The sequence below is a fragment of the Pseudorca crassidens genome, chromosome 20, assembly GCF_039906515.1.
Source record: "Pseudorca crassidens isolate mPseCra1 chromosome 20, mPseCra1.hap1, whole genome shotgun sequence".
Classification (NCBI taxonomy): Eukaryota; Metazoa; Chordata; class Mammalia; order Artiodactyla; family Delphinidae; genus Pseudorca; species Pseudorca crassidens.
Window position 1 is genome coordinate 17,186,229 of NC_090315.1, and position 22,964 is coordinate 17,209,192.

At 50.5% G+C, this 22,964-nt stretch overlaps 2 protein-coding genes across 10 annotated transcripts; both read right to left on the reverse strand.

The window, feature by feature from the left end:
• Window positions 1-869: 869 nt before the first annotated feature.
• On the reverse strand, window positions 870-6,020 carry ETV2 (ETS variant transcription factor 2). Of its 5 annotated transcripts, none has more exons than XM_067720262.1 (7): window positions 4,657-6,020; window positions 3,156-3,239; window positions 2,942-3,055; window positions 2,612-2,671; window positions 1,897-2,355; window positions 1,339-1,451; window positions 870-1,089 (listed from the first exon to the last, which is right to left on the reverse strand). In XM_067720262.1, the coding sequence occupies exons 1-7, from the start codon at window positions 4,988-4,990 to the stop codon at window positions 889-891; spliced, it is 1,365 nt and encodes a 454-aa protein (XP_067576363.1). In that variant the 5' UTR covers window positions 4,991-6,020; the 3' UTR covers window positions 870-888. The 5 variants fall into 5 exon arrangements, with proteins under 5 accessions (XP_067576363.1, XP_067576362.1, XP_067576365.1 ...); XM_067720261.1 differs by having other exon boundaries at window positions 3,150-3,239; XM_067720264.1 differs by lacking the exon at window positions 4,657-6,020 and adding an exon at window positions 4,165-4,246 and having other exon boundaries at window positions 3,150-3,239.
• Window positions 6,021-7,100: 1,080 nt separating this feature from the next.
• RBM42 (RNA binding motif protein 42) lies at window positions 7,101-14,630 on the reverse strand. 5 transcript variants are annotated; one of them, XM_067720247.1, is made up of 10 exons: window positions 14,395-14,630; window positions 14,015-14,159; window positions 12,628-12,712; window positions 12,458-12,532; window positions 10,910-10,975; window positions 10,657-10,808; window positions 9,830-10,162; window positions 9,394-9,511; window positions 7,436-7,630; window positions 7,101-7,344 (listed from the first exon to the last, which is right to left on the reverse strand). In XM_067720247.1, exons 1-10 carry the CDS (start codon window positions 14,520-14,522, stop codon window positions 7,232-7,234), a joined length of 1,410 nt encoding a protein of 469 aa, XP_067576348.1. In that variant the 5' UTR covers window positions 14,523-14,630; the 3' UTR covers window positions 7,101-7,231. The 5 variants fall into 5 exon arrangements, with proteins under 5 accessions (XP_067576348.1, XP_067576344.1, XP_067576347.1 ...); XM_067720243.1 differs by having other exon boundaries at window positions 10,657-10,832; XM_067720246.1 differs by having other exon boundaries at window positions 10,657-10,811; window positions 14,395-14,629.
• Window positions 14,631-22,964: the final 8,334 nt, after the last annotated feature.

Consider the following 22,964-nt stretch of genomic DNA (forward strand, 5'->3'; position numbering starts at 1 on the left):
TCCAACTGGAGCTTTGTGGACTGAGCCGTGGTCCCCTCTCCAGCCATGCTGATATTTTAGTTCATTGAACAGTGCTGTGAGATCTACCTCCAGGCCTTCGATTACTCTATTTCTCTGACTGGGACATTCTTTGCCTACCTGACTTTTCAAATCAGCTATTCTCTTCTCCAGGAAATTTTCCCTGACCACCCCCCTGCCCCCACCTCAGGCTAGGGCAGATCCCTCTTTTTGGTCCCCCTCTACCCCCTAGAGTTTCCCCATCCCAGCCCTGACCACTCTGGGCTGTCCCTGGCTGGTGATGGGTCTGTCTCCCCACTGGACTGTGAGCTTCCTATGGGCAAGGTCCAGGGTCGTCTTGGTCACTGCTGAGTTCCCAGCATGGCCCATAAGGGGACCACTCAGTAGGCTCTCTTCAGAGGCTCAGTAGTTCCTAGAACAGGGTAGGCTCTCCTTGGGGTCTGAGTTCTATGGCCCCCAGCTTGGAGTGGGGAAACAGAGTAGATGGTTTTGGGGCATAAGCACTAGGTCTAATTCCTTGATGGTTCCTAGCACTGGGAGGTCACACAGTAAGCCCTTTTTGGAGTCTGAGTCCTCTCTTCAAGGTGGGGACAGTAAATAAACTCGAAAGTTAGTGATTGGGTCTGATTCTTGTGCAAGTCCCAGTACAGGGCAGGCACACGGTAGGCAGGCCCAGTGGGGACTGTCTGATTCCTCTGCGTGTCCCACGACACAGTGAGCACACGGTAGGTCCCCCTGTGTGTTTCGGGATCACACGGGGCTGTGGAGGCGATGTGGGTGTGCTGGTGCACACAGGCTCCCTAGCAGACGTAGTTAGTATCCGTGGGAAGGATGCAAACAGCACGCACAACGATGCTTGACCGTGTATTTTTATTGAGTCGTTGCTCCCTGTCCGCTCTCCACGCAGTCGGGATAGACTAGGCCAGGCACGCGGCCCCCGAAGCGGTACGTGTACTTGCGCCCCCCGCTCTTGCGCACGATGTCGCGGCGGTAGTAGTAGCGCAGACCTCGACTCAGCTTCTCGTAATTCATGCCGGGCTTCCTCTTGCGCTCGCCCCATAGCCGCGCCACCTAGGGCGGAGGCCGGGCTTAGTCTGAGGGGGCGGGAGAGGTGAGGAGTGGGAGGGGCTTGACAATAGATGGGTGGGGCGGGGTTGGAGTTCTGGTCTGTCAGCGTGGAGGTTAGGCCCGGCGGAGCGGGGCGGAGTTGAGGGCGAGGCTGAGGGCGGGGCCTAGCACTAGGCGAAGTGCTGCTGGTGGGGCTAAACTGAACACAGGGAGACCCAGGCGGGACTAAGCGGGTCTGGGAGGCTGCCCCACCTCTTTGGGGTCGCAGAGTTGGAACTCGCGGCTATTGCCCGTCCAGCGGATGCAGCTGCTACGCGCCCCGTCGTGGAGTAGCTCCAGGAGGAACTGCCACAGCTGAATGGGACCTGCGGGGTGGAGGCAAGTGAATACTCAGGTTTCCTGGCCCCAAATCATGTCGCTTCGATGACCCAGGAATCCGGATCCCCTCCTCCTCGGGGACCGAGTCCGGATTCCTCCGTCTAAGGGACCTAAGAGTTGGCCTTGGGGACCCAGGCATCGGGGCCCCCATCTTGGAGATTTAGGAGTTTGGCTGCCCCATCTTGGAGACCCAGGGATCCACATCCTCATCTCTTTCCTCTTGCCTAATGCAGGAGCCTAGGTCCTCCTCCCTTGCTCTCGGGAAGACTACCCGTGTCTTAGTCCTCTCCTCCCTGGGGACCCAACAGGAGGGCCACCGCCCCCTCCTCTCTCGAGCCCCACCAGTTTCCCGGTCCCGCCCCCTTGGCGCCTAGGCCCCGCCTCACTAGACTCCGGCTTCGCTCCCTTGGGACAAAGTGTCTCGGACCTCACCTCGGTGGTTAGCTTTGGGGTAACAAGCCAAGGTTGCGCGGTCCGACTGCTGGCTCGGTTCGGAAGAAGTGGTGAGATCTGAAGTCTGGTACTCCTTCGAAGAGGTGGTGCAGTCCGTATGCAGCCCCGAGTCCCAGGAGATGGTATAGTCCGATCCCGCAGGCCCGCCCCACGAAATGGTAGAGTCGGCGGGCGGCTCCCCGCCGAGGCTCTTGCCCCAATAGGTGGCGCCGTCCGGGCCAACAGAATAGTCCCAGCTGGTGGAGCTGGCGGCGACCTGGGCGCCCGACCACGAGTTGGCACTTTCCGCGGAGGTGGCGCAGTTCTGGGCGGCTGCCCCTTCAGAGCCAGCCCAGAGGGCGGGACCCAGGGCCTGGGAGACGCGGCTCCAAGGGACCGAGCCGGTGCACGGCAAGTCTGTCCAGTCTCCCGACCACGGAAGAGCCTGAGGGGCGGGTTCTGTGAGGACGAACGGACCCCAAGTGAGAGGAGCCCAGGTGTCCCGATCCCTGGCCCCCTCGGGGGTTCTAGGGGTCGAAGCTCGCAGCCCTGGCGCCTGGGGCCCCACGCTCCAGGATCTCGGTCATGCCACCTTAAGGGCACAGGCGTCCCCCGTCCTATCCCCGTTCCCCCTCAAAGATCGGGGAGTCTAAACCTCTAGTCACAATGGAGGACCCCAGTCCCCTCCTCCCCCCACCTCTCCGCACACACTCACCCGCCCCCCATGGAGCTTCTGGGTACGGTAATGCGGAGCCCCAGTCCGGCTGTGGGAGCCCTGAGAGGGATAGGACGTAGCAGAGTTTAGGGGATGGTGTGCACAATGACTAGAGACTCCCCTCAGCCACTCAACCCAGTGGTCTTTATTTGTCAGGGACTGAGAGTTATTACCCCCGGCCCCTACTCACTCAGACCTGGGACTCAGGAGGCTGTCTGGGCCCCTCCTCCTTCAACCTCTGGAGTTCAAGCCCACACCCCTCTCCCCGCTCAACCCCAGGAGTCCAGGCACGCCCCCTTCCTCCCTTAGACTTAGAAGCCAGCGTCTCACCTTCCCCAGCGCTCAGGGGTCCCAGCCCACAGACACTTTTCCAACCTGTCTCCGCTGTCAGCGTGTCCCCTTGGAGTGCCAGTTCAGGGAAATAGAAGTCGAGTTCAGCTCCTTCTGCAGGCAAGAAGGTTAGAGCCCCGTCAGGGTCAGTGGAGGCGCCCACCTGAGCACCCTCCCCACACACATTGTCTCAGCCCCAGCAGCCTACCCAGACCTGACAGCCTGCTCCCCAGGGGCACTTCCTGTGCTGATGCTTCATCCCAGTTCCACAAATCCATGGCTGCTCGCTGTGAATATTCTGGGTCAGAAAAAAAAAAGGGCCCAGGGTGAGCTTAGGGACCCTGGAGTCTGAGCCCCACCCCTTGCTTCACTCAGACAGAGGAGTCCGGGCCTCTGCTCCCTCCTTCCCCAGGACCCTGGATTGTTGGCCTCCAGTGTCCTTTTCTCTCAGACCAGGAGTTAAGGGCCCCCAGACACCCAGACCCAGGAATCCAGGCCCCCAGACACCCAGACTTCCAGTCCCCAGTTCACAGCTCACCTCTGGCAGGTCCCTCTGCCCTCAGCCGGGGGTCTTAGCCCCATTTCATACCATGCACCCCCTCCCCCCGGGGGCCTGGGCAGGAGGGAATTTTCCAAGACGTCAGAGCTGGGGGTCGCAGCGGGGGTCGAGTTGCAGGGGCTGAGGCGGGGCCGAGCTGTGTCACCCCTGCCCCACTCCCCTCTGCCCCCAGAGATGGCCATCCGCCTCCACGGTAGCTTTGGCTGTCCTGCCGCAGGGGTTGCTTGGACTTGAACAGGAGCTTGGGAAACAGCAGGCTGGGAGAGACCCGGGTGAGGAGGGGTGTTTCCGGGGTGACTGGGGTGTGGGGGGGGGGGGCTTGGGGACTTGATCCTGTGACACGGGAGGTGGTGGGGGAGGAGAGCCTGGGGTCAGCTGGGCTGCGCCAGGCTTATCTGCAACAGGAAGGGGGATTTCCGGCCAGACCCCTGGTGGGCAGACGTCACAGTCCACAGGGGGCCAGTGGGGGTAGGTTGACCTGGGATCCTCCACCAGGCCCACTTCTCCCCTTCTGAGGGCTTTGAGGGGAAGTCCTGGGGCTGCTTCCGAGGACAGTAGCAACAACAGTATGAACAATAACAACAGTGATAATAATAGCTAACATTTATTGGGGGCTCATTACATGCCACCGGCTGTGCCCTGGGCCTTTGTTTAATCCGCTTACCAGGTAGGTACTAGTCTTATCCCGATTTTATGAAAGGGGAAATTGAGGAGGAATTCCTTCCACTTTTCTTCATCTCCAGAATCCATGCCCTTCCCTGCTAATAACAGTTTAGGACAAATGGGGAAATTTGAATATGAACTGAATATGAGATATAGAATTAGTCATTTTCTTAGATGTGATGATGGTACTATGATATGAAAGCTACCTCTATAAGGAACACTGAGATATTTAGGGGTGAAGTGTTGTGTCTGTAACTTGTTTCCAATGATTCAGTAAAAAAACAAACCATGTATACTTGCGACATGTACATGCACACGTGCAATATTTGGGACACACTTATACTAAAAAATTATTTGTTGTTTGTCTTAAGTTCAAATTTAACTAGGTGCCCTGTATTTTTATTTCCTAAATCTGGCAACCCTAAACCCTGGTAGCTTGGGTTCAGAGCCTGTGCTTGTACCCATCCTACAATATTGATAAGTAAATATTTACCATTAAAAATAACCTCTTTAGGGCTTCCCTGGTGGCGCAGTGGTTGAGAGTCCACCTGCCGATGCAGGGGACACGGGTTTGTGCCCCGGTCCGGGAAGATCCCACATGGCGCGGAGCGGCTGGGCCTGTGAGCCATGGCCGCTGAGCCTGCGCGTCCGGAGCCTGTGCTCCGCAACGGGAGAGGCCACAACAGTGAGAGGCCCGCGTACCACAAAAACAAAAACAAAAATAACCTCTTTAATATGGGCCATTTCCAATATTCACCCAGTTCAATCACTAACCACTTGCCATTCTGGGGGTGGGAGGAGTGGGGGGTGTGGGCACTGCCCTTCATTGTTACACGAGGGAAACTGGGCCTCAACGGGAAGAGCAACTTACTAGGTCACACAGTGGGTGGTCCTGGGGCTCCTGGGATTGGACCCAGCGCTGGTTGAACCACAGAGCCCTCGGGCATCACCAGTCCCTCCATCCATCTAACCCAGGGGTCTGAAAGGAGTCTCCACCTGCTGTGCCCCACCAGGCCTAGAGCCTCCTCTCCCTGAAGCTGGCCTCTCTCCTGTCTGTATGTATCTGTCTCTCCATGTCTCTCTGCCCTGGGTTGACGTCCCTGGCCCTGGGTCTCTGTTGTACCAGGCCTGACTGCAGTAACTTTTTTTTTTTTTTGCCACACCTCACAGCTTGTGGGATCTTAGTTCTCTGACCAGGGGTTGAACCTGCACCTTCAGAGGTGAAAGCAAGGAGTCCTAACCACTGGACCCCAGGGAATCCCCCCAAGTCTCTTCTGATGTCTCAGTCCCTCCCCACCTGTCTTTAAGTGTTTCTGTCTCTCTCCCTATCTCCTTATCTGTTTCCATCTCTTTCCCTCCCTGGGTTTTTTCCCCATCTGCCTTCCCATTGTACTGCCTCAGACCCACAATTCTCGTCTCTTCCTGTCTCCCTCCCCACCTCTCTGTCTCTGCTCACTACATCCCTTCCATTTCGGTCCCTCTGTCTCTCAACCCCATTGATCTTTTTCTGTCTCCCCTCAGGACTTAAATGCACACATTTAAAACCCGCCTTTCTGGAATCATTCTTCTTTCCATCTCCTCCTTTGCCTGCAGTGAATAGAAGAGGGTCAGGAGTAGGGAGGGCTAGTGATGTGGGGTTGGGGTTTGAGGGTTCTGGAGCTGGGTGGTCCAGCCCAGGTGGCAGGGGGCTGAAGGGTACTTCCTGCCATTGATGGGAGGCCCTCACCCCTCTAACCAGACTGGAAAATGTGACGTCAGAGGGGGCAGTGAGGGAGGAAGACAGGAACTGAGGAAATTTGACACCTTTCCTGGGTAACTGGCTTCCCTGAGAAGCCTTGGCATTGTTTCTCCCCTCCCTCCCAAGCCCTCTCCCAATCAGGGGTTCTGATGGCTATGTCCCAGGGAGGCCCTCATCCCCTCCCCATGCCATCTCCCTCCTTTGCCTGGTCACTGCTCCAGCCTCCTTCCAGAACCCCAGATTTTTCTAAAGTGCAAATCTGTGATGCTAGTCCCCTGCTTAAACTTTGTCTCAGCTTCTCAAGGCTGGCTGCTTTCAGGGTAAAGTCTAAGCTCCCAGTTTGGCATTCAAGTTCCTGCATGGACACTTCTTCAGACAGGCAGAGACAAGCGTGGAGCTGAGAAACAGGAGTTGGGGAGAGACTTACAGATGCAGAGAGAGAAGAGAGACTCAGAGAGATACAGACACTTAGAAAGAGACAAGAAACAGAGGGGCACTCACAGAGAAACAGAGAAGGAGAAACAGAGAAACACTCAAAGAGATAGAGCAGAAGTTGGCTGGATTTTGGCAGAGTGAAGAAACTAGAAAACAGTCTCAGAGACCTAGAGGGTGACAACTGCAGAGACTAGGAGAGAGAAAAACAGGAAGAGAATGAGAGTCTCAGAAGTGGCCAGTGCCTTGAGGAAGCCCCTCCCTGACTCCCAGGATGGCTCCCATCCCAACCCTGATCACTCTGGGCTGTGACTGTCTGGCTACAGCCCTATCTTCTGCCACTGGACCATGAACTTGGAGGGAACAGGGCCTGTGGCTGTTTAAGTCACCATTGTGTCCCCAGCACTGTCCAGGCCCTTGATGAGAGTCTGCTGAATGGATGAAAGCCTGGAAGGCTGTGAGCTCCAGAAGGGCAGGGCCCAGAAGACCCCCTTATCTTGGTGCTGAGAACACAGGGTGGAGTCAGAAGACCACAGGTTTGAGCCTCTGCTTGGCTTCGGCCTTGCCCTAAGCCTCTACTTCCTCCTCTGTGGAATAGGCTGCACTGGACGTGCACTTAAGAGGTTTCAAGATGTAAGGGGCATGCAGCAGGGACCGAAAAATGCCCATCTGCATGTTTGAGTAAACTTTCAAGGCTCCCCACTATTCCCAGAGTGGGGGATGCTAAGCCCTGCCCCCCAAAGAGTGCTTCCAAGCCTAGCCAAGGATGGAAATGAACGTAAATTTATTGAAACTGGTTTTGGGGAGGATGGGTGGGTGGATAGTTGAGGATTTCCCAAAGAACTGTGGGGAGGAGCCAGCGCCCGGCCGGGTGGGAGCGGGTGCCCAGCCACAGACCCTATCTCAGGCCCAATTTCTTCTTCTCCTTTTGCTTCTTGCGCACCACGTCCAGGTTCCGGTCCTTCCACATGCTCTTGCGCAGCTTGATGGGGCGTGAGCCCACATACTTCCCTGTGGGAGGGAGGGTTCATGGTCAGGCTTGGGGTCAGGCTCAGGCCAGATGCCTGCCATGCCCACTGACCCTAGGGAAGGCTGCACCCACCATTCATCTCACGCATGGCGCGCACATAGTCGCTGGGGTCCTTAAAGCTGACGAAGCCATAGCCCTTGGTTTTGCCCGTGCGCTTGTCGCGGATCACCTTAGCCTTAAGGAAGGATGGGAAGCGGCTGAAGGCTCGTGCCAAGATGTCATCATTCACCTCATTGCCCAGATCCCCACAGAAGATTCGGAAGTCATCTGGGGTTGGGAGAGAGGAGGTCAGAGGATACAGATGTCTGGCTCAGTCTTATTTAAATGACCCCACCTTCTCTGGAAACATCACCAAGCCCTCTTCCTCTGTATGCCCTGCAGTCTCTGCCTGGGGCCCTCTTGGTCATAACAGCCAATGCCTGTATAGTATTTACCCTGTGCTAGGCTCTCTGCTAAGCACCCATGAGGTTCTAGCACATCTGGCACTCCCAACAACCCTTTACACCAAGGCACAGAGAGGTCAAGTCACCCGCCCCAAGTTAATCAGGAAGCGGCAGAGCTGGGACAAGAACTCAGGCATCTGGCTCCAGAGTCCTCACTTTTAACTAACTGCCCTGCCCTGCCCCACCCCAGGGCCAGCTCTCCCATTCCCTCGATGAAGCCCCTACCTTCGTCATCCCAGCCCTGGCCTGTCCTCCAAGCCCACAGCATCCTTTGGTCTCCTGAACACCTCCCCATGGACATTCCCTGGGCCCCTGACACCCACTGGCTCCCATAATGGCACCCCGGTACCACAGAATTCATCGTTCCTCAGCCCTGCTTCCTCTGCAAAGCCCACTCTAATCCCCCTTGAGTCCCTTAAACCTGAACATACTGCCTGATTCTTCTCCAAGGCCAACTTCAGCTGCCATTCCTGGACATATCCCCTGGGCTGGGCCTGAGCCTCGACCAAATGTGCTCAAGCCCAAAGAATCCCGTCCCCCGTGAGCATATACTATTACCATCCCCTTGCTGGAGATGAGGAAAATGAAGCTTGAAGGGCTAAGCGACTTGCCCAAGGTCACGGAACTAGGGCCTACAGCCTGCACTGGCCACATCTGGGCCGGCGCCGCCATGGCTCTGGCCTGGGGTGGGTAGACGGTCCCAGGGAAAGAGGCAGAAGTCAAAGACTAGGGTGGGAGGCAGGCCCCTCTCCTTGGCTACCGCTGTGGCTGCCCCATAGCTCTGGTGGTGACTGAGGACACTCTCTGAGAACAAGTTAGTTTACCCCAGGCAGAAATAATCTGACAAAGGGTAGGACCTTCTACAAACCAACCAGTCTGAACACATCAAAAAACTATTATACATAAGACAAAGCAGTGGGAGGGAGACAATTCTCATTAAAAGATAATCTAGTGACACAAAACCACATGTATTCTGATTCAGGGGAAAAACAGCTATAATATAGTTTGGGGACAACTGGGAAAATATGAATATAAACAGAATATGAGATGCCACAGAATTATTGTTAATTTTCTTAGATGTGTTAATTGTGTAATGATATGAAAGAAAATATCACTTTTCTTAGGAGATGAATACTGAGGTATTTAGTAGTGAAGTGATAACTTCATTTATAATTTACTTCAAATGACTGAGCAAAAACCAAAAAAAGATACAAACACATGGAAAGTTAAAGTGAATACAGCAAAGTGTTAATCGCTGAATCTAGGTGGTAGATATATAGTTGTTAACTGTGTAGTTCAGTATTAAAATTTTTCATAAAAAGTTAGGAGACAAAAGAATGCTCTTTCACTTTTAGCAAGCCAGGCCCCTCATGAATGAAACAGAGGCCAGAAGGTCCTAGGTGCCAATCCCATCCACCAAGTTCTGTTCAGTGGCCGGGCAAGGGCCTGCCCCCCAAGTGTCCTAGTCTGGCTCTCCCCGGGGTGGGCTAACCCACTCTGTAGGTGCGCCCTACAGAGAGGTGTGCAGTTACCTGGGTCGCCTTCCCTTGGTGGAGCAGCACAGATCCTGCACTCGAGCCCACTTACCTGCATCCCACTCCAGCAGGCTGGGGTCCTCCCAGCTGCTCCCAGCTGCTGTGCGAATGCAGCGTTTCAATTTCTCTGGCTTTCCTTTCTTCTTGTCCTCACCTAGAGGCTCTGGGACCTGCAGAGGAAAGGGATGGGGTGCAAAGGGCTTGATGCTGGAGTCTGCTGGACCCATATGCCCTCTTCATGTTCCCCCACTTTCCTCTGCCCACCTGGTCCTCCCGCCTCCATAGCTGGGGCGCTGGATGTGCTGCTGGGTGTCAGATGTGTGTGTCTGCCTCCCTATTCCCCATGTCCTCCCAACCCCTCCAATTTCCTGGGTCCCTCCTACCTCCACAGATAGAAGATGACATGTGTTTCTGCGTGAAGAAGCCCCTGGGCTCCTGTCTGCCCAATCAGCCCTTTCTGTGCCCCCACTGCTCTGCTCCCTGCCTACCTCAAGAGCCATGAGGCCAGGGGGTGGTTCAGGCCGAGGGGGCCGGGGTCTCGGACGCAGGGACAGGAGCTCAGGAATGCGCAGCGGGGGCAGTAGGCCTCGCACAACTTCCAGCGGCAGGGGCAGGGGCTCAGGCTCGGGCAGAGGCATGGCCAGGGCCAGTGGAAGGCTGGGCCCAATGACTGCAGGGCCAGCTGGGGTGCCCCCTGCCCCCACAGCCACCGCTGCGCCAGCCTCCTCCAGCCCGGCCGCTGCTGCCACCACAGCCTCCTCCTTCTCTTTCAGGCCCAACCCCAGGCCGAGGCCCAGCTCTCGGGGTGCTGCTGGCTCTTCCTGTAGGAAAAAGGAGGGCATGAGGGGGGCCAGATCACAGGCTCAGACCTCACTACCACCTCCATCCTGTACAACAGAAAAAGGGCTTGGGCACCAGAGAGCAGGCAAGAGACACCTAGACAGGGAAAGGAGTCTCTAGTTAGAGACAAACACAGGGATAGAGAAACACAGGCAGAGAGACAGACAGACATAGGGACAAAAAAAGACATGAAGACAGAAAAACAGAGACAATCAAAGGAAAAATAGAGATACAGAGAGAGAAGTACACCTGTAACTTGTGTTTTCTCTCTATACTTTCCTTATAAAAAGAAAAAAACAGAAAGATATGGCCACAGAAGGAAAGAGGGAAAGACAGAGACAAAGTCAGAGAGTGAGAAGGCAGAGACATGAAAAGCCACAGGAAAGGCGGACTTGGTGGACACAGCCCACCGGGCCAGGATGAGGGCCTCCCTGCCCACTGCACCTCTGACCCTCAGTTCCCTGTACACACTCACCAGAGGAGGCCTCAGAGCAGCCATGGAGCCAAGAGGGGGCCCTGGGGCCCGAGCCATCGGTGGCAGCATCATAGGTGGTCCAGGGGGGCCAGGCAGAGGGGGGCCCACGAGGGCCTGGTGAGGGGGCCGCAGAGCCATAGGGCGGGGGCCACCTGCTGTGGAAGAAAGAGCAGAATCTGTCAGGGTGTTAGTGGGGAAATCGGAGGGCTTGGGGAGGAGTTACGTGGCAGGATGATGACCCTGGCCCCCTCACCTGCTCTCTGTAGCACGTGAGGGATGAAGGCTGGATGCAGAATAGGGGCCCTCTGGGGGGCCGCAGCTGTGGGAGAGATGGGGGTGTGTGTCAAGGGGGACTGGGGCACTTGGGGCAAGGTGTGTGCTTGTGGGTACTCTCAGAACCAAGAAATCTGGAGAAGAGCCTGGGGAGCCTTCTGGGAGATGCAGGGTTCTTTTCATTTGTTCATTCAGCAAAAACTTACCACTGATGATTTCCTCTGGGCCTGGCCCTGTCCTGTGCAATGCTAGGGACACACCAAAGACCAAGGGCTCTAAGGGAGCTCCTGGTCCAGAGCAGGAGAGAGCAGACCTATCACCAGAGTGACAGCCAGAGAGATCAGGGCTGGGATGGGGGAAAGCCCAGGCAGAGTGATGGAGGCTGGGAGTGGGGAGCCCAGGAAGCAGTGGGAGCTCAGAAGACCTATGCCGGGGGGACTAGAGAAGGCTTCCTGGAGAAAGGGACCTGTAAGCTGAGACCCAAAGGATAATGAAGAGTTGGTCAGGCAAAGGGTGAGTTTGGAAATATTACTAGCAAGGAGAACATTTATAAACAAAAATGTTTCCCTTTTCAGTTTAGTGTAATCGTAATAGAGGATGTTAGAGTTGGACAGCATCATAGGAGAATGGTCAAGAGGTCAGTAGGCATCCAAGCAGTCTTGTTGGCTGAACCGTGTATGTCCTCTGGAGGGCACTGGGGAGCCACAGCAGGGTTGGAAGCTGGGCAGGGGACTATGTCAGGTATGCACTTTGATCAAAACCATACTAAAGTGTAGGAGGTGTTAAACCTTAAGTAGCACAATTAACAAGTACAATCTAATAGAGATCACACCAGAACTTTACAGAACACATACCCTTTTCATACACATAAGGAAATACTAATGTCACAAAAATTGTGTGTATAAAGGTCATCTCAACAACACAAAGTAGGAGTGAGTGACCTGTGGAGAGGATAGATTTTAGTTGATTTTGGTTAGCTTGATTTGGGTTTAGTTGATAGGTTTTGGAAGATTAAAGTTGGGCGACAATGAGCAGGGGAGAGAAGGGACCTCAACAAGAGCCCTGCTGGTATATCCCAGCAATGTTTGGGGCTCCTGAGGAGGAAATGCGGATCTCTCTCTGCAAGGGGCTGGGTGATGTAGGGTCCTGACTGACAGGTGAGGAGCACAGGTGCTTGTTTGATGGTTTGTTCATCCCATCAACAGAGAGCACGTAATACTTACTAGCTGGCATGGACCTTATATTTTAGAGAAAGCAAAAGATGATAACCATAATAAATAAATTGTACAACTGTTCTAAAGCATGAAGTGCTATGAAGAAACATAGCAAAGCGTAAGGATTAGGAGTGACAGTAAGGGGGTTGGTTTGCGGTGATCAAGCGAAGCCTTACTAATGCCAAACTGACAAAGTACACGATCAGGTTTATGCTTTAGAAAGACAATGACATCATGGGGATGAAATGGAGAGGGTGAAGTAGTTGAAACAAGAGTGCTTGGTGGAATGTGGGATTTCCTGGCCCCAGACCTACCTGCTCGCCGCAGGAACATGGCTTCTCGAGCCTCTGGACTGTCCAGGTGACTCCGATCACCAGGACCAAAGCCAACTGTTGGGAGGGGAGAGATGAGGATGGTTGGAGGAATGTCCCAGGCATCCCTTTTTCACCACCTTGCCTCCCTCACTCCACCACTCCTTACTTACCTGGGCCCACAAAAGGTGGGCCACCCACCATGGGAGGAACCACTGTGGCTGCAGCGGCTGCTCGGGCCTCCAGAGTCTGTTGGACCTGTTGGAGAGGAGGCTTGGGTGAGAGGCCTGATTCAGTGCCCCCAAGCTGCCCTGGCAGGCTCACCTGGGAGGCCAAGGGTTTCATTCTTTGCACTCTGTGGCTATCTATCAAACTTTAGGTCTCGGCTAAAACATCACTTTTCAGAGAGGTTTTTGGGACCACACTAGCCGAAGGTGTCCTTAGCCCCTCCCAGTTGCAACTTCTCTCATCATCCTGCTTCATCTTCCCCAAAGCACTTAGCACTACCTGAAATTATGTCTAGCGTGTCCTCCTTCTCTCTCGTGCCATCACCCTGGTCCAAGCCACCATTATCTCTTGCCTAGAGTATTATGGTAGCCTCTTCCTCAGATTCCTTGACTCTGCCCTGGCCCCCTATAGTCTGTTCTCCAAACACAGCCAGAGCGACCCTGGTGACATCTAAGTTGGATCACATCACCTCACTGCTCAAAACCCTTCAACTGCTTCCCATCTGAGAGTAAAAACCAAGGTCCTTGTGATGACCAACAAGGTCCTACTAGATCTGTCTCTACCACCTCTCTGTGCTGTTCTCCTCCCACCCTCTCCCTTGCTCACTGCATTCCAGCCACACTATTCTCCCTGCTGGTCCTTGAACATGTCAGGTATGCACCTACCTCATGGCCTTTGCATTGGCAGTTCTCTCTGCTGGGAATACTCTTCCCCCAGATATCTGCCTGGTTCCCTCAATCATGCCCTTTATATCTGCGTAAATGTCACCTCCTCAGAAAGGCCTTTCCTGATCGCGCTGATAAACCTCTGCCTTTCTTACTCTACTGTGACCTGTCTCTCAGTAGTAAAATGTAAACTCCAAAAAGGTAGTGATTGTTTTTCTGTTTTGTTCTCTGCTATATGCCTAATGTCTAGAATAGTACCTAGTGCAGAAAAGGCACTGGAAAATTATCTGTTGAGAGAATGAACAAGTTTCATTTACTTGTTCTCTTTTTAGTAGTCTCTCTCTTCACTACTCATATATACTTAGCTATAAAACACTTGAATGTGACTAATGATACTGAGGAACTATTTAATTTTAGTATGAATTTTAAATAAATACAGAACATTTCCATCATTGTAGAAAGTTCTACTGACCAACATGATCTAGAATAAAAGCTCCCAAAGGGCAGAAATATTGTTTGTCTTAGTCACTACTGTGTCCTCAATGCCCGGCACCTGAAATATTTGTCACACTAATTAATCAACAAGCCAACATGTTAATAGCTCTCTGTATACAAACACTGTGTTCAGAGGCAACGTGCTCTATTATATGCGTTAGTTCAGCCGTACCTGCTGGTATGTGTTGGTGGCGATAATTGGGCGGATCACAGGAGCTGCTGGGACTTGCATTGCTTCTACCGTGGGGACGGTGGGCACCGCAGGCACAGCAGTTGGGATTCCTGTAACCGGAGCCCCCAGAACTTCCTGCTCAAACCTGGGGTGGGGGCAGGACAGACACCACAGCTCAGGACCTTGCACCAATTCTGGAACGCTGGGTACATCGCGACAGCGCCTTCACCCCTGCCAAGCTCTCCTTCTTACTCCCGCCCCCACAATCCCGAAAGTCCCATTTCCCCAAGATAGAGCCATCTGTCGGGCCTATCGTGGCCTGGAGGGTCCAGGGCTCTGGCTGTGGGACGGCTCTTATCGCGCCCTGTCGCGGGCCTTACAGGGCCATCTCCGCCTCCATCTCCTTCAAGCGTTCCTCGCCGCTCTTGCCCGGGATGCCAGCACCAGGGCCCGGGACCACAGGTCCTCCTGCACCCGGGAGTCCCGGGGCTGGCCCCGCCCCGGCCATCGCTGCTGCCGTCGCTGTCGCCACTACTACCGCCTCAACTCAGTCGCCTCCGCCGGTTCCGCTGTGTACTCCCTGGCTTCGTCAGGGTGGGCGCCAGCGGATGACGTCTCAGCGAGAGTGACGGGCGCCGGTACATGACATAATGCGCCAACGGGGCTCGTCAACGGGGATCTAAGGCCAATGAGAACCCGGCCACACCCGAAGGGCCCGCCCCAAGGAGGAGTATAGGCCAATCAGAGTGCCGGAAAAACGAGTTTTACGGAAGACTCTGAGTCTATGAGAGTGCAGCCGAGCGAGACCACCACGCCTACGTGAAGGAACACGGGCTAATGAAAGTACTGTAAAGTCAGTTGTCCCCGTTCCTGAAGTGGAAACTTGATCTTTAAGAACTCAGGAAAGTTCGGAGGTCCCACCCTTGCCACCGCGAGGCCCGTTCCGGAAGTTTTAAAACACACTGAAATCCGAATGATCCCAGGGCAGGACGAGGCTGGGTATAGCTGGGGGCCGTGGTCGCCCACTCTGGGGTAGACGGACACGCTACCAGACAGTGAGTCCCAGAAAAAACAGGGACATGATGTGGGAAGCTCAGATGAGGTGCCTGACTCAGGCTTCCTGGAGGAGGTGACGTCTGAAAACTTCTGCTGGATGAAAATGAGAGAGATTCTGGGTAGGAGGAATACAGTTCATGCAAAGGCCGAGAGACAGTAGTCAAGTGCGTCACCTCATAAGGTCACGCGTATAGTTTCGGTGTCTGTGCTTTCTAGGGATACAGCTGACCCCTCCTTTTTTTTTTTTTTTAGTCCTCAAAATGTTTTATGAATATTTTCAAAAATACACAACAGTAGGGAGAATGAACATCCACGTACCTCTCAACAATTACTAATATTCTACCCTTCTTGTTTCGTCTATACTTCTTTTATTTTTTTGCTTTACATTATAGCAAATTCCAGACGTCTATCAATTCACCCATAATAGCTTCATGATGTCTCTCTAACATAAGGAGTATTTAAAAGGAAACGAAACAAAACAAAAACAGCATTTTCACACCCAAGAAAATGGGTATCTTAGTATCATCTAACACCCAGACTGAGCTCAATTTTCTCTGCCTCAAAATGTCTTTATACTGGGGACTTCCCTGGTGGCTCAGTGGTTAAGAATCCGCCTGCCAATGCAGGGGACACGGGTTTGAGCCCTGGTCTGGGACGATCCCACATGCCGTGGAGCAACAAAGCCCGTGAGCCACAACTACTGAGCCTGCGCTCTAGAGCCCGCGAGCCACGACTACTGAAGACTGTACACCACAACTACTGAAGCCCTCTCGCCTAGAGCCTGTGCTCTGCAGCAAGAGGAGCCACTGCAATGAGAAGCCCGTGCACCGCAACAAGGAGCAGCCCCCGCTTGCCGCAACTAGAGAAAGCCCGCGTGCAGCGACGAAGACCCAACGCAGCCAAAATAAATAAATAGTAAAAACAAAAACAAAACTTAATGTTACCGCTTGCCTTGGTTTCTTGACGCTCCAGTTTGAATCAGCATAAATGAATGCTTTGTTAAAATACTTTGTTTGCTTCTGTGTTAGAGATGTTATAAGAATAGGATGCCTTAAAAAATTATTAACTAGAGTCCACACTTTATTCAATTTTCCTAGTGTTTACCTAATCTCTTTTCTGTTTAAGCATCCCATCCAGGATAACACATAACATTTAGTTGCCTTGTTTCGTTAGACTCTTCTTGCCAGTGACAATTTCCTACTCTTTCTTTTTCATGACTTTGATAGTTTTGAGTACTGGTCACGTATTTTGTAGAATGTTCCTCATTTGGTACCTGTCTGATGTTTTTCTCATTATTAGGCTGGGGTTATGCTTTTTTTGGGCGGGGGAGGGAGACCACAGAGGTAAAGTGCAATTTTCATCATATCATACCAAGGCTACATACTATCAACATGAATTATTATTGTTAACTTTGATCTCCTGAAGTAGCACTTGTCAGATTTCTTTATTATAAAATTAATTTTTAAAAACTCCCTGGGGGCTTCCCTGGTGGTGCAGTGGTTAAGAATCCACCTGACAATGCAGGGGACACGGGTTCGAGCCCTGGTCCAGGAAGATCCCACATGCTGCGGAGCAACGAAGCCCATGAGCCACAACTACTGAGCTCACGTGCTGCATCTACTGAAGCCCGTGCGCTCTAGAGCCCGTGCTCCGCAACGAGAGAAGCCACCGCAATGAGCAGCCCACGTACTGCAACGAAGAGTAGCCCCCGCTCGCGGCAACTAGAGAAAGCCGCGCGCAGCTATGAAGACCCAACATAGCCAAAAATAATAAATAAATAAAAATTAAAAAATAAAATAAAAACTCCCTGGGCTTCCCTGGTGGCGCAGTTGTTAAGAATCTGCCTGCCAGCTCATGCAGCTCAATATCAAAAAAACAAACAACCCAATCCAAAAATGGCCAGAAGACCTAAATAGACATTTCTCCAAAGAAGATATAGAGATTGCCAACAAACACATAAAAGGATGCTCAACATCACTAATCATTAGAGAAATGCAAATCAAAACTACAATGAGGTATCACCTCACACCGGTCAGAATGGCCATCATCAAAAAATTTACAAACAATAAATGCTGGAGAGGGTGTGGAGAAAAGGGAACCCTCTTGCACTATTGGTGGGCGTGTAAACTGATAAAACCACTATGGAGAACAGTATGGAGTTTCCTTAAATAACTAAAAATAGAACTACCATATGACCTAGCAATCCGCTACTGGGCATATACCCTGAGAAAACCATAATTCAAAAAGAGTCATGTCCACAATGTTCATTGCAGCACTATTTACAATAGCCAGGACATGGAAACAACCTAAGTGTCCATCGACAGATGAATGGGTAAAGAAGATGTGGCACACGCATACAATGGAATATTATTCAGCCATAAAACGAAACGAAATTGAGTTATTTGTAGTGAGGTGGATGGACCTAGAGTCTGTCATACAGAGTGAAGTAAGTCAGAAAGAGAAAAACAAATACCATGTGCTAACACATATATATGGAATCTAAAAAAAAAAAAAAAAGGTTCTGATGATCCTAGGGGCAGGACAGGAATAAAGACGCAGATGTAGAGAATGGACTTGAGGGACACAGGGAAGGAGAAGGTTAAGCTGGGACGAAGTGAGAGAGTAGCATTGACATATACACACTACCAAATGTAAAATAGATAGCTAGTGGGAAGCAGCTGCTTAGCACATGGAGATCAGCTCGGTGCTTTGTGACCATCTAGAGGGTTGGGATAGGGAGGGTGGGAGGGAGATGCAAGAGGGAGGGAATATGGGGATATATATATATGCATATAGCTGATTCACTTTGTTATACAGCAGAAACTAACACAACATTGTAAACCAATTATACTTCAATAAAGATGTTAAAAAAAAAAAAAAAAGAATCCGCCTGCCAGTGCAGGGTACACGGGTTTGAGCCCTGGTCCAGGAAGATCCCACATGCCGCGGAGCATCTAAGCCCGTGCGCCACAACTACTGAGCCTGCGCTCTAGAAACCGCGAGCCACAACTACTGAGCCCGCGTGCTTAGAGCCCGTGCTCCTCAACAAGAGAAGCCACCGCAAATGAGAAGCCCACGCACTGCAATAAAGAGTAGCCCCCGCTCGCCGCAACTAGAGAAAAGCCCGCGCACAGCAACGAAGACCCAACCCAGCCAAAAATAAACAAACAAACAAATAAATAAATTTATAAAAAATAAATTAAGAACTCTCTTTTTATGCTCTTTGGAAGGAATTTACTATGCACAGCCCATACTTAAGGGGTGGAGTAGTTAAGTTCCACCTCCGTGAGAGTGAGATATCTACATAAATTATTTGGAATTCTTTTGCACAAGGGATGTCTATTGTACCCCCTTTATTTCGTTATTAAATCACTTGTATCAGTATGGACTCATGGATATTCTATACTTTCGGTTATTATACAATTACACTTTAGTTATTTTGTTGCTCAAATTGTTCCAGCTTTTAAAATCCTATTAAAGTCTTTTTTTTAACCTGAAAATTTCCCATCTCCTGCCTTTTTCTTCCTCCCCCTTTTCTTTCTCTTTCTCCCCCCACCCTCTCTTTTTTTTGTCTTCTATTTGCTGCAGAAACTGATCAATTGTCCTATAGGACGTCTCACATTTTGGATTTAACTAATTATGTTGTTTCACTTGTTCCTCGCTGCCTCCTCTCCCTTGCTTATTTATTGCAGTAACAGAAGCTTGATTAGATTTAGGTTTAATTTGGTAAAAGAATACTTAAGAGGTAATCCTGCTGTATCTCATCAGGAGCACATGGTATCTGGTTGTACTCCTTTGGTGATGCCAAGATTGACCAGCAGTGTCATCCTGTTCCATCCATTTTAAAAAGCTCAATCAATCTTTCCATTAATAGTTTTAGCAGCACTTGATCATCATTACCTGTATCTATTACTTATTAACATATGGAAGATAGTGGTTTTCGAATTTTATCATTCTCTCTGAAATTATTAGTGACTTCTATAAACGTCCTCCTTATCAGGAATTGGGTTACTTTTTCACATACAGGAAAGAAGACAGAAAATGCTTGATTCTTTCTCTATTTTATATTGGGGGGGGAAGAAATGAGTTGGTTACTAACACCCTTCAAAGGTGACCAGTGAGGAATGTGTGTGTGAATATCAATATGAACTGACATTTTCAAACATATTTATGTGCTTCAAGTCATTGCAGTCATTCTTTTTATTAAATATTTATTTTTTATTTATTTATTTATTTATATTTAATTTTTTTTTTGGCTGCATCGGGTCTTAGTTGTGGCATGTGGGATCTTCACTGAGGCATGCAGGATCTTTTGTTGCGGCGCGCGGGCTCTTCCTTGTGGTGTGCGGGCTTCTCTCTAGTTGTGGCATGCGGGTTTTCTCTCTCTAGTTGGGGCACACGGGCTCCAGGGCACGTGGGCTCTGTAGTTGGGGCGCCTGGGTTCCAGAGCGCGTGGGCTCTGTAGTTTGTGGCACACGGGCTCTAGTTGAGGCGCGTGGGCTCTATAGTTGTGACACGCGGGCTTAGTTGCCCTGCGGCGTGTGGGATCTTTGTTCAAACCCGCGTCCCCTGCATTGCAAGGCGGATTCTTTACCACTGGACCACCAGGGAAGTCCCCATTGAAGTCATTCTAATTGCTGCTCAAAATGTCCCATCTTTAGCCAGTGGCAACGCCTTCATACAGACTCCTGAGTCCTTTTGACTCAATCCCAGTAGTTTTGGAGGACGACCTTGCTCTCTGGTACAAAATGCTTCATACTCATTTTGCGCATTTCCTGCCCCAGACCTAGAATCAGCTATTTCCCCAAGGATCCCTGGTTCCTTTGAGTCAGAAATGGTATTTAGAGGCCACAGCCTGGGCACTAGGTTGCTCATTGTTACTGCGTTGTCATATGTAGAGCTTTTCCGTGGACTTAGCTAGGGAAATATATATATATATAATACATATTTATATATATTTATTATACGTATTATATATATGGTTTAGAAAGAGAAAACCCCATGAGTTCATTCTAATATTTCCAATTCAAATGAAAGATTACAGGGTATTACTTCTTTGATTTTGTATTTGTATCTCTTTTCTTCTTTTTTTAAAAAATATTTATTTATTTATTTGGCTGTGCCGGGTCTTAGTTGCGGCAGGTGGGGTCTTCACCGCCACGTGCGGGATCCTCAGCTGTGGCATGTGGGATCTTTTAGCTGCAGCATGAGGGATTTTTAGTTGTGGCATGCGAACTCCCAGCTGCCGCATGTGGGATCTAGTTCCCTGACCAGGGAGCGAACCTAGGCCCCCTGTACTAGGAGCCCAGAGTCCTAGCCACTGGACCACCAGGGAAGTCTCGTGTATCTCTTTTCATTTGCATTAAAAACTTAGTCCCCAGTAACATTAGCATAGCTACATATTTGCTTTAGTCTAATATATAATTTCAAAATATATGATGTTGGGTCTCAAAATTTTAAACTGTATTTTACCAAAATAAAAAAAATCAGTATTATTATGAACAATAAGACTATTTGAAAGTAGGTTGCAGACATCATCCTTAATACTTCAACACACATTCTCTAAGAACATTCTCCCACTTAAGCACGATACCATTATCACACCAAAGAAATTTTATAAAGATACAGTATTATCCAATATACCAATCTCTCATTTCTCATATTCAAATTTCCCCAGTTGACTCAAAAATGTACTTTCGCGGGACTTCCCTGGTGGCGCAGTCGTTAAGAATCCGCCTGCCAATGCAGGGGACACGGGTTTGAGCCCTGGTTTGGGAAGATCCCACAAGCCGCGGAGCAACTAAGCCCGTGCACCACAACTACTGAGCCTGTACTCTGGAGCCCCCAAGCCACAACTACTGAAGCCCACACGCCTAGAGCCCGTGCTCCGCAACAAGAGAAGCCACTGCAATGAAGAGTAGCCCCTGCTCGCCGCAACCAGAGAAAGCCCGCCTGCAGCAATGAAGACCCAACGCACCCAAAAATAAATTTAAAAAAATTTTTTAATGTACTTTCGGGACTTCCCAGGTGATCCAGTGGCTGACTCTCACTCCCAATGCGGGGGGACCCAGGTTTAATCCCTGGTCAGGGAACTAGATCCCACATGCCACAACTAAGACCTGGTGCAGCCAAATAAATATTAAAAAACAACCCCAAACCCCACAAAAAACAACACTCCAAACCAAAAAATAACCCCAAAATGTACTTTCAAACGCAAATGCTTAAAAAAACTTAAAACACCCCACCCTGATTCAATCAAGGTTTTGCATTGCATTTGGTTGTCATGTCTCTTTTAATCTAAAACAATCCCCACTGTACCCCCACTGACTTTCTGAAGAATATGATCTAGTTGTTTTGTACAAGGTCGCACAACTTTTATTTCACCCAGAATGTCTTTGGGATAGATTCCTATAAGTAGCATTGTCTGGGCAAAGAGTAAATGCTTATATCGTTTTCTTTTAATTAAAAAAATTATTATTATTATTTTTGGGGTTTTATTAATTTTATTTATTTATTTTGGCTGCGTTGGGTCTTCGTGGCTGCGCGCGGGCTTTCTCTAGTTGCAGCGAGCGGGGACTACTCTTCGTTGTGGTGTGCGGGCTTCTTATCGCGGTGGCTTCTCTTGTTGCAGAGAACGGGCTCTAAGCGCACGGGCTTCAGTAGTTGCAGCACGCGGGCTCAGTAGCTGTGTCTCACAGGCTCTAGAGTGCAGGCTCAGTAGTTGTGGCACACGGGCTTAGTTGCTCCGCGGCATATGGAATCTTCCTGGACCAGGGCTCGAACCCATGTCCCCCACATTGGCAGGCGGATTCTTAACCACTGCACCACCAGGGAAGTCCAATAAATGCTTATAGAGTTTTTCTGGAGATGATCCCACAGATATTCCATATTGCACATCCACTGATGTATCAGAGTGCTGTTTCCCATAGCCTTACCAACAGAGGGAGCTGCCAAAATTACAGGTTTCCTTTTTCCCAGTCTGGTAGGTGAGAAATGTATCAAAGTGGGGTTTTAATTTGCTTTTCTCTTAGAGAGTTTGAGCATATTTTCTGAGAACTGTCCATTCATATATTTTACCCATTTTTCCATGGACTTGGAATTTTTCTTTTCCACTTTGACACTACACACACACACACACACACACTTTTATGTTATAAACTGCGAACATTTCCCCCCAATTTGTCATTTCTTCTTAGTTTTTTTTTTTTTTTTTTTTTTTGCGGTACACGGGCCTCTCACTGTTGTGGCCTCTCCCGTTGTGGAGCACAGGCTCCGGACGCGCAGGCTCAGCGGCCATGGCTTACGGGCCCAGCTGCTCCGTGGCATGTGGGATCTTCCTGGACCGGGGCACGAACCCGGGTCCCCTGCATCGGTAGGCGGACTCTCAACCCCTGTGCCACCAGGGAAGCCCTGCTTTTTTTTTAAAACCAAGTAAAAGTTTCTTTTATTTTTTTTGTCAGTACTTCCCCTTACTGCATCTGGATTTCAAATCATATTTTGGAAAGTTTGTCCAACTTCTAGTTTATAGAGGAATTCACCTACATGGAGCTCACATTTTGTTTGAGGACAATAAAAGATAAAGTAAAACAGTATGTTAGAAGATGTGCTATGGAGAAATATTGAGCAAGGATGGGGGTAAGGACCCTCTTGTTCAGTAGGGGGGTGGCTCGGAGCTGAGATGAAAAGGAGGGGGGACACTAAGGTGGTACATAGGAAGGCAAATGTGTAAAGACTGGGAAAGAGTAGCCAGGGATAGGAGGAGAACTGGGAGAGTGAGGGTGCTCTGGAGGCCAAGAGAGGAGTTATGGGAAGGGAGGTGGAAAATCAGGTTTAAAATCTCAAAGATGTCAAATATCCCTAATTTGTAAACTAACTGCAACCCCAATAAAACCCC